At 37.3% G+C, this 11,598-nt stretch overlaps 1 protein-coding gene across 1 annotated transcript in view; it reads right to left on the bottom strand.

Moving 5' to 3' along the window:
• Window positions 1-358: 358 nt before the first annotated feature.
• Window positions 359-11,598, bottom strand: part of ETNPPL (ethanolamine-phosphate phospho-lyase) — a 35,664-nt gene continuing 24,424 nt past the window's right edge. The window contains exons 7-13 of the mRNA XM_063458364.1: window positions 8,565-8,647; window positions 7,918-8,143; window positions 7,431-7,585; window positions 5,208-5,297; window positions 3,711-3,841; window positions 2,043-2,110; window positions 359-1,228 (exon numbers count right to left, since the gene is read on the bottom strand). Of these exons, the coding sequence (XP_063314434.1) occupies window positions 1,073-1,228; window positions 2,043-2,110; window positions 3,711-3,841; window positions 5,208-5,297; window positions 7,431-7,585; window positions 7,918-8,143; window positions 8,565-8,647 (909 nt within the window). The 3' untranslated portion in view covers window positions 359-1,072. The remainder of the gene's footprint in view (window positions 1,229-2,042; window positions 2,111-3,710; window positions 3,842-5,207; window positions 5,298-7,430; window positions 7,586-7,917; window positions 8,144-8,564; window positions 8,648-11,598) is intronic.

Genomic DNA, 11,598 nt, shown 5'->3' with positions numbered 1-11,598 from the left:
ATACCCCTACATTCAAACCAACACTTCACAGAAACACATATCAGCATTCACACACACATACTCCATACAAAAACATCCCTGTATTCAAACCCACAGGCACTGCAGACAAATAATGACTGCAAGGGTGTGGCAATGCATTGTCATCTCTAGACCCTCCACTGCAGAGGGGATACAAAACTATAAATCTTGCTCCATGGCTGTCTCTTTACTAGGACCACTAGTGTTTTCACTTTTTTGTTTGGACAGGAACCACTTGTTACAGTGTGTCAAAACCTGCTCGTTATGTCACCTACTACTGTATTGTGCCTGTCTATTGTTGCCATTTTCCTCAACAATACAAAACCATCTGAGACATGCAAACAAGTTATGTAGCCTTTATTGGCATTGTTAAGGTTATTCAAGTAATAGTAAAACTAATTAATAGTGGAATATCACCATATGTTTTTCCACACATAATATAATACAAATGACTATCAGCACTGAAATCAAACAAACAAGTCTTTATATTGAGAAATTCAATCTACTCAGATTACATGCCTGTTTGATACACATGCTAAAACATACATTAATGGTACATATTTTCTAGACGGCATATTAAACACATGCAAAAAGCTAAATTGCTAAATTTCTGTAGCACCTTGAGTTAGATAAACTCTTCACTCTGAATTTAAAAATATGACAAACATATGCCCTGAAGACAGGAACAGGTTCCACTGCAACACCCATTTAAAAAAACACCTTTGTTAGACAGTTACGCAAGAAAACCAACTAAACCAGTTAAACTTTTCTAAAAAGAACTGCAGCCTGGGTAGGGAGATCCTGTTTGTGTTAAATCAAGCAATATGAGCGAAGTTTAGAAAGATTCCAAGACTGGCATAAAACATTCTAAAAAGAACCCATGTGGAATTGCTAAAAAGCACAGATTTCAGCCATTAAAACATGGATATTGTTAACATTTCAATATCATATATTAAAATTACAGGCATACAGCATATAAAATAGCGATCAATAAAAAAATGTTTAGCTAAAATCCAACCATCGACAACCAATATGTCTTCTTTACAGTAACTGTTCATGTTCTGATTCTTTTGGTTGAATGTTTCTCAGAGGAAAATCCACGTCCTTGCCTACAGGCACTTCCTTGTCGATTATTTACATTTTCCTTTGGCTGGTCGGACCATGTCTTCTCTCCTTCAACAGAGATATCACTACAGCTCTCGCCATTCTCCTGAAATACAAAAATTATAGCGTGTTTACGAATGAAATAAACATACTATATTTACTCCAATGTGGCTGTTACTGGAACAGGGGTAAAACAAGGTCCTAGGTCCCGACTGTGCACCTTCTGCAGCAGTTTAGTCTGGCAAATGGAAGGAAACAGGATGGAAGATGTAGACATATCATTTGCGGCTCCCTAGAGGTTCAGATCAATCAATTTCAAAAAGACACAATGTGACATATCTTAGAATCCTGAAGGAAAGTGATGCAAAATGAGGAGTTAGGTCTATCAGCTCTGTTGCTAAATCAAGTGGACATCAAAACATGGTGTGTGGAAGAGAGGCCAGCATTAAGTAGACGCAGAGCTTTGCAATGTGGGTGCAGAGGGTGCAAGGGAGACGAGTTTTGCAATGCTTAATCAAAGGTATGAAAACAAGAAGAGAACGGAATCTGTCCTATTTGTTATGGGGATATACCCCATATGTCAAAAGAAAACAGTTAAAAAGTTAATCTTTATTCGGTAACATAAACTGATTTATGTACACAGGGTACATAAATCAGTTTATGTTACCGAATAAAGATTAACTTTTTAACTGTTTTCTTTTGACATATGGGGTATATCCCCATAACAAATAGGACAGATTCCGTTCTCTTCTTGTTTTCATTCCAATTACGTAGGGTTACCCCCTGTTCTGTCCTTTGGGACCCACTATCCGGCCACCCCTCTTTATATGTATACTTAATCAAAGGTAGTTTTAAAATTCTGTTGATGAGTGCAAAGTAATTCAAATGCAATTCAATAAAATCTGATGTTGGAAACTTACTTTTCTTTTGATCCCTTTACTTCCTTGAGTAACCATTTTTGATTTGTTTCCAGCTGCTGCTTCCAAAACTAGAAAAGATTTATATAGAAAAGTTCAGAATAATGTTACATGTGCTGTACCCGTGAATGGGATTCTCCTTTTTCTACTTGTTATGTAGAGTCTGGTTGAACTGGTTCTACTAGCCATCACTAAAACAGCAATATTACATGAATGTATTTTCCCTTCTACAAAATGCAGTATGTCAAGATGATTGTTGGAACACTTAATATTTATTTTATAATAAAACAAAGGTCACACCCTGCTCAATACTGTGCCTTTACATTGAATGAAGTTGATGATCTGCTTTATACCAACTTTACCTACGCTACCGCCTGCCTTGTTACCAACTTTACCTACGCTACCGCCTGCCTTGTTACCAACTTTACCTACGCTACCGCCTGCCTTGTTACCAACTTTACCTACGCTACCGCCTGCCTTGTTACCAACTTTACCTACGCTACAGCCTGCCTTGTTACCAACTTTACCTACGCTACAGCATGCCTTGTTACCAACTTTACCTACGCTACAGCCTGCCTTGTTACCAACTTTACCTACGCTACAGCATGCCTTGTTACCAACTTTACCTACGCTACCGCCTGCCTTGTTACCAACTTTACCTACGCTACAGCCTGCCTTGTTACCAACTTTACCTACGCTACAGCATGCCTTGTTACCAACTTTACCTACGCTACAGCCTGCCTTGTTACCAACTTTACCTACGCTACAGCCTGCCTTGTTACCAACTTTACCTACGCTACAGCCTGCCTTGTTACCAACTTTACCTACGCTACAGCCTGCCTTGTTACCAACTTTACCTACGCTACAGCCTGCCTTGTTACCAACTTTACCTACGCTACAGGCCTGCTTTATCAACTTCTTTGCTTTACCAGCCTGGTACAAATCTACCTAATCTGCATAACCTGACAGCTGGAGGCTATAAGGAGTTTCTTTCCTGATTCTATGAATAACCAGAGGCTCTCCGACCATAAATCAAGTAAATCTTCTACAGATTATTATATGTCTGCATGTGATCCTAAATCTATACCTAGATTCCTTTATTACAAAGTGTAATTACCTGCATTATCAGTACTCCTCCCAAACCATGGGCTGATTTCCTAAACATCTATTTTACTTGTCTCTCTAAAGAACCTATACTTTCATCCATAGGTTTTCTTCTCTATCTAAATATTTTGTTATTAACCTCTCTGGGGCATATTGCCAAAATCTTTTGTCTGTTCTTCCTTTTTACTTACCTTCCTCTTTATAGTTCCTCCTTCCACTTTGGCTTGCTAGGTATGATTAACGTCCCTCTTTGGCTTGTTGGGTATACTAATTGTGTGTAACCATGTCTAAAGTTCCCAATAAAGAACCAAACGTTAACCCTGTCATAAGTCTTTTAACTGACCTGCTCAAGACAGTGACACCTGCATTGCAGTCTGTGTGAAAGTTTCTATTCAGTAAGCAGAGTAAACCTGTTCTCTAATAAGTGAATCTATCCAGCCCTATGTCCAAGAGTTAAGCCAATAAGCAACTTATTAGGGATTTCCTCTAAAATGAAAACAAACAAAAAAGAAAACCTGGCAGTTCGATAGCACACAAACTCATCCATGCCTATTCTGTCATTCATACCTGTAAGAAATTCATCAATTGCATCTACCACTGTTTTGGCATCTTCCTTTGTAAAGCACATTGGAGGTTTGAATTTGAGAACATTTCTGTGCGGGCCATCTGCACTTAGAAGAATTCGTCTTTCTTTCAATCTAAGTAAGGAATAAAACAAGTATTAGAATATATTTTTTTTAAACTGTTATAAATTCTTTCAACCCAAACATTTTTTGTGAGATAACCCTCAAACCATTTGAATGTATATCTTATGCGACTTTCCCAATTTCTGAAGTTCCATAATTGACTTAGCAGTGTATCTGTCATCTGTCAGTCTCAAAATACACACATTGAAAAAAAAACCTATTTATTATTTATTATATTATTTATAAAGCGCTGTACAATTGGTGAAAAAGAAAAACACAATAAAAGCAGACTGATACAATTGGTAGAGGTGCCCATGAGCTTACAATCTAAAGGGTAAAATGGGGAATTGAAATAGTGGACCTTCCCGCAAACGCTATGTATACCCACAGCGATGCACATGCGAGGGCAGGCGCCTGAGAGCTCGCTATTAGGATAAATGGAGCGGATAAAATCATGAGACACGTCCTAGCCATCGTTTCCACATTACGATTAGAGTCTGCTAAATAAGTATTGGACATGATGATATACTGTGGTACTCAATATTTTGTAAATGATAACTGACCTTAATGTTGCTTCGCTATTATGTCACACGCGATATGCAATATAAGATTAGTAATGCCCAAGGGAAAAGGGGAAGCGGGAGGGACGGTGCACACGAGAGGGGCAAATTGTTGCAAGGCATTAGCGGATGCACTGCGTTATATAGCGATTATTGTTTGCACAATGCATGCACCATGTCGGATGTAGTTAAGGATGTAGGGATGTGATACAATGGTTCTAAGACTTCGAAACCAAAACTTAATACCAATTGATATGTATATGACATTATGTATGACTCATGTTTTCTAACCGTGCCTTCAATGCAAACGGGACATGCGAGTCCCTATATTTGACCTTTCTGTACTGGTACATTATGTTTTCAGCAAAATAAAATAAAAAAAAGACTTAAAAAAGAAATGGGGAGATGAGACAAGAAGTAGCAAAGGAATGTGTATGTGATGACAGACATAATTAAAAGTATAACTGCAGCAGCTGTTGGCATGTGAAGGGAATGATTGACTATGGTTCCAAACAGCTGTCAGAAGAGAAGAGGGGAGGGAGGGAGGGTAGAGCCGAGTAAAATTAAATGGCCTTCTTGTTGCAAGGATGGATGTGGAATGTCTAAAGCTCCTGAAGCCAAAAAGGGCCAGGTGAGTAATGGAGGAGGAGAGGGGGAGGTGGGGTGGAATAACCCAAATATGTTCACAAATAACATACTTGGGCACACATACATAAACACATACATATACACCAACACATACATACATACATACAGGTACATATACACACAAATACTTGTGTAATCTCTTCACTAAATTTAATTTGAATGTCATTTACTTATAGATTATGTGCTGGGCCTCAGCTGTTGCAGGAGTTCTCAGTTGTCTGTCCTTAACAAGATCCACTCCAACAAACAAGCCCGCTCCCCTGCAGGAAACAGGAACAACTTTATTAACAGATGATACCCATTATTTCATTTAATAAACACCAGTATATTATAAGAACACAGCATTTTGCAACCAACCCATGCACCTAAATCTTGGCATCACACCTTACCTTTGCAGAAACGGGTTATTATCTTGACATGCCTTAATCTGTTCTGCTAAAACCACAAAATAATGTGGTCACTGATCAGCCACAACATTAAAATCACTGACAGGTGAAGTGAATAACATTGGTTATATTGTTACAATGGCACCTGCCAAAGCATGGGTTATATTAGGCAGCAAGTGAACAGTTAGTTCTTGAATTTCATGTGTTGGGAGCAGGAAAAATGGGCAAGCGGAAAGATCTGAGTGACTTTGGACAAGGGTCAACTAGTGATGGCTAGATAACTGGGCCAAAGCATCTCCAACTGGCAAGTCTTGTGGTGTTCCCAGTATCCAGTGGTTAGAATCTACCAAAAGTGGGGCAAGAAAGGACCGGTGTACCGGCGTCATGGGATGCCCAAAGATCATTGATGCACGCAGGGAGTGAAGGCAAGCCAGTCTGCTCTGATCACACAGAAGAGCTACTATAGCTCAAATTGCTGGCCATGATAGAAAGGCATCAGAGCACACAGTGCATTACAGTTTGCTGCGTATGGGGTTGCATATGGGTAGATCAGTCTGATGGTGCCTAGCCTTTGAACTAGTTCTCTGTGTAACGGCACAAGTGAGCTAAAAATATTTGAGATCTGAGCAGGGATTTACCGAAGGGCAAGCTACTGGGTTCCTTTAAGCTTTTGTGCGTTCTCAGAGTTGCCTTGGCCACCATATTCCCCAGATCCCAATCAAATTGAGCATCTGTGGTACAACAAATCCGATCTGCTGCTAATGTCTTGGTGCAAGATACCACAGGACAAGTTCAGAAGTCTTGTGGAGTTCATGCCTAGTTCTTTATTGGGCATCCACATTAATAAGACAGAGCTGCCATGGTTCCTCTATAATTGAGGAACCATGCAAGCACATTCACTGCCTCTAACAAAACGCCATATGTGTTAATGCACAGACATCCCTATCTACAAAAGTGAAGGTAGAACTGTGGCTTTTCCATGCATACTGCTGGCATTATTTATTATCTAATTATAAATATATTTGATCCAAAAACTTTAGAAGTTACTTTTTACATTGGCAAATGTAGGCTATGGGAGCAATGCTGCTGCTATGACTTGCTCTAATCATTTTAAAAGTATATATAATATAATATAATTACTTGGCTTAGATGGAGTGACTAGGATGTTGTCAGGAAATTTCATATGCTGTCATGTGGTAGTTATTTATGTAATTGTCATATAGAACAAGAAATAGAGTATTTACTAAAACAAAACCAACTTGTATAAACCACATTACTGCAGTGTATATTATTATTAAGTGATGTATTTCTGTGAGGCTTTCTGATAGTCATACACTACAAACCTTGAGCATTAAAAACCCTAAGCATTACTACCAGAGGTGTACCGATGGTTACTTGGCACACAGTTGAAAATGTATGATGGTTACCCCCCAATTTGTAGATTTCTTTTGCGCTACCAAACCTCGTTTAATTTAGACACAATTACACATCCTGATTACTTGCAAAGATGACAAACATCAATTTCAGTTTCATGTTGGTCACTCATACACAAATGTTCTGTAAAATACCACCAAAAAATGTCCCAGTGTCCCAATTTTGGTCTCTGGGTTGCAAGTCCTCACAAATCTCAGAGCAAGTGCATTGTTTGATTGTACAAACTGCACTCACGGAATTCAGTCCTCAAAAGTGCAGTGTGCTTGCCCAGCCCTGAGTGTAATATTCAGTCATTCTAAAATGCATGGACGCCAGGCCGGCATACCCCCTTTTCGTGGAGTATTGCCCTTTCATGGTAAAACATGCCTATCACTGAGTCACTGGCCTGACAATCTTCTCATCCTGAATTCATACCACTCAATGTTAAAAAAACCAAAAACACAAATGATACTTATTGTGAGGGCTGCTGATAATAAATTGTGGTTATGACAATGTGGCTTCTCCATGAATGCAATGTTTCAAATTATAAAGCATTGCCTCTTTATCTCCTCATATATGTATTATTTAATTTACCTGATATCACCAATCAGTTCATGCTTCTCCTTTAGTTCGTTTAAGAGTTCCACTAGATAGTGTCCCACTCTTACAGCATTCCCCCTCAGGCCTTCCTTTTCGATAATATCCATCACAGCCATACCAATAGCACAAGACACTGGGTTACCACCAAACTATATAAAGAACATACAACAAAACTGTTACATAAATATTTCACTGCTGTTCTTGTATTCTTGAATAGATAAGGTCACCAATAATACAGAATATCAAATAAGGAAAGAAAATATTTTCTGCGCCTCACATTAGCAAAAACATATGATATTTCCAATGCTATATTTATAAATGTTATAAATCTGTTTATTAGCCACGTGTGCACACACTTAGTGGGTACACGTGGCTAATGGCACACATTCTCAACCCAGTGGGTTCTGTGGTACATCCTACCATGGCCGTGTATAAATGTATTCCCTCCTGATATACAAAAAACTTATTGATTTTTACATACCGTATTAAAATATTCCAGTCCACTCGCTCCAAAGGCTTCTGCAATTTCTTTAGTTGTTACAACACAAGACATTGGGTGTCCATTTCCAATTGGCTTTCCCATGGTGACAATATCTGGCACAAAGTCCTCTCCTTGCAGTTGAAAACTCCAGAAGTGTGATCCAACTCTTCCAAATCCAACTTGGACTTCATCTGCGATGAATACTCCACCTGCTTCATGGACATATCTGAAATAAAAAAAACATATACATAAACATACAAAGAGGTGAAATATACCTTTGGTGGAAATACATCTAAAGCCCTTTGCATTATATAGCTGTAAGTGTTTTGCATATGTCTTTGTGTGTGCGTTTTTGTACTTTTATCTGTTTGCTATTCTTTTCTGTGCATCATTTGTGTAAAATGTGTATTAAAATGTAATAAAATGTAAAGTAGCATTCATTTCAGTCAAGTTGTGACCAATCTCCTGGAGCGCAATTCATTTAAAAACTTAATGAGATATTTAGATATTTTTTTTTTAAATTAATATATATATACCGTATATACATTTTTATTTTTATTTTTTAGAAATTAAACATTCATTTAGTAGACCAGGATAAAATGAACAATTTATAGAAGAAAAGGATCAAACATAGGTTAGGAACTTACTCTGCCACCTTCTGGAAGTATCCTGGTGGTGGAATAATCTGGCCTCCGCAACTCTGCATGGACTCTGCAATAAATGCAGCAATCTACATAAAAGAAGACAGTATTAGAGCAAAGTTCCAGTTTCTACTTATTGCACCACATATCTTCATATGGATGTGTTTTCCCCTAACAACTTGATTAGCCTAACTATTATTCCTCAAAAAATATTGAAAGTAATTCTCATCAAATTCCAAGGATGGCTCAATTTGTGATTTTAGGACTTTTATAACAGCATTTTGGTTGACCATTGTATATTAACAAATGAGAGAACTATTTCTGGGGAAAAAATAATGGTTATTATAAAAAGACAATATATTTATATATAAAGAGTGTAGAAAGTTCTCCATGCCGATATTTAAAGTCTGTAGCCAAGATGAAATAATTTAGTTGTCCATGTTGCTGTAACTATCATTACCAAGAAACATTCCAAGAATCAGTAGGCAGGATAAGTCTAGAAACAGTCTAGAAAACATAATGTGTTGAAACTTCGCTTGATTGGCTTTGCATTGATCAGAAGGACAACCGTCACAAAGAATACATCATGTTTAGTTGCCTCACACTTCACCGCGGTTAGAGAAATTAAGATTATACGGTTTAGGATAACTATCTATTTAGTTTTCTGTTGCTAAACTATGTCCCAGGTAAAATCTCCATGGCTATTTTTTTTTCTTGAGTAGGGTGAGCAAAGAGGCAGCCTCCCTTGCATTTGTATAAATACAAGGATGTTCATCATGAAAGTCTGAATAAAGTAGTATATATACTATATCGAAGAGACGCACTACAGTGAAACAGCATGAGGCTTTCCAAAGAAGGTGAGACATTAGTCTTTAGCACAGCTTGTTCTGCAACTGGAAAACGTCACCAAAACCTACAATATGTGAAAGGGAAGAAAAAAAGGAAAAAGAAAACTGACCATTAGTAAAAAGGATTTTGTAATTCTAGAGACACGTCATTGATCCATCTAATCCTTTGGACTAAAAAGAGGTATGTTGAACAACACAAAGGCAGTCTCAAAAGATTAGAGTTGTCACAACAAAAACATTACATTGTAGCATACAACCAACGCCCACTATTCTACCTGATTTTTGTCTCATAAGCATCCTTTTGTCAGAAAACCAAATACAAGATTTTGTGGGCATTCAACGCATTTCACAAGGCAGAAAAAAGAAAAGGAAAAACATCAGTGGCTATTTTTTATTTGTATCCATTTTTGTTGTCACATTGGTATTTTTGCATTTCTTTTAACTTCTTTTACTTTTTCACCTTTGGAAAATAATTATTTGATTTTCACAGAATCAAGTACTCTGAGATATAATGTGTTTAATTATATTGCTATTCATTTAAGTTCTGTAAAAAATAACCTGTAATAAATAGAATCTGATATGGAATATCAGGTTATGAAGTAGGAACCAGATAGCATGTATGCATGAGCAAAGAAATAACGTTGTTATTATTACTCTTTAAGTTGTAAATTCAAAGTCCTTGACAACAAAAGTGTTATTTCTGGGCTCTGTATTATCATAGAACATCCCTGTTGCGTAGTTTGTATTTTTTTTAAGCTACATTAACATTCTTTACGCCTATACAAAGTCTTCTGAAATCTACCTCCAGTGCATGTTTTCTGATACATTTTGTAGTTTTGTGAAGAACATATTAGAGAGGCATAAAACAGCATTCCAAGTGCTACTGCCTTGATCACACAGATTTTCTTTTATTCAGGCTCCACACCTATTAAATTGTGGACAAGGTGCAGTTCTGATCTGATACACTTAAAGAAGAAAACAATCATACAAATCCATTACAGTGGAGCAAACAGGGGGTAATCTGTGCCAAACACTCTAGTTCAGAGTCCAGACCAGTGGCAGCTGGTAAAGTTTTAAGATTGAAAGGTTCCAGACACCTTCTCCAGAATTTTACTCCTCCCTATACAGTACAGAGATGCGTACAATACAGAAATCGGAGATGCTCCTTCAATTAAACAAGCTGGGCACAATATAAAGACATATATAAAATACAAAGAGCAGAGTAGAATACAGAGATAACTATCACAAACAGAATTGTTAAAGCAGCAGGATATCGATAGACTCCTTGTTACCTTTGCAGCTGGCTATAAAATTAATCTCTGCTGGTAATATGAAGCCAAGAAGTATCTGACATGGTTAACAGAAGCAACAATCATTACAGATTTAAAGCAGAATCATTTAGTCCTCCGAGTCACAGCCCCAGTCCTGCAGTTTGAACCTTCTCAACTCTCAACTAGCTACATCATGAGTGTCTCAGGTTTCATACGTAGAGTGACTGAGCACTTTAAAGTTATGGTGGGTATGTGCATTTGGAGTTTTAAAAACTAGTAGTGACAGGCATCACAGTGCTCTGTGTCAGAAATGTCCCTCTCCACTTGTCACCCCTGGTCTAACCTGGCTTTATATATATGAATTATATTCATTTAGTAAATTCCCTTGCTTAATCAGCCCCCAGGCAGTCACTGGGTATATTGGAGGAGAGAAAAAGATAAGATTATACACTTTAAAAGTCTTGCCGTCATGTTCCATTCTATACATAATATGTGAAATTAATGAATGATTTACTGGAGTGGAAATTCTCCTGTTTATAACATTTTTTTTTTTATATATATATATAAATCTTTATTTTCAATTTTAAAATTAATTCATATACAACTTTTCAAAGGTAGATTTGGAACACAGTACAGTAAGTTGCGTTACGATAACATAATATGCATATTTAACAATCGGATAATCATGTACACAAATTCTGCTGTATCTACATTCCTACAATCATACGATACATATAGTTCGTCTTATCCATTCACTGCTACCTAGGAGTGGCTATCTATAGGGGAGCGGGGGGTTTGAGTTTTATGGTTAATATATCTAGCCCAAGGGGCCCAAATTTCATTATATTTCTCTCTAGATATCTTATTTAGAGCTATCCCAGCTTCCATACTACATTGAAATTCTATCTGTGTACAAATATC

Source organism: Pelobates fuscus, chromosome 6 (genome assembly GCF_036172605.1).
Source record: "Pelobates fuscus isolate aPelFus1 chromosome 6, aPelFus1.pri, whole genome shotgun sequence".
Taxonomy (NCBI): domain Eukaryota; kingdom Metazoa; phylum Chordata; class Amphibia; order Anura; family Pelobatidae; genus Pelobates; species Pelobates fuscus.
Note: the sequence above shows the minus strand (reverse complement) of the source record. Positions and strands in the feature narration are given on the sequence as shown.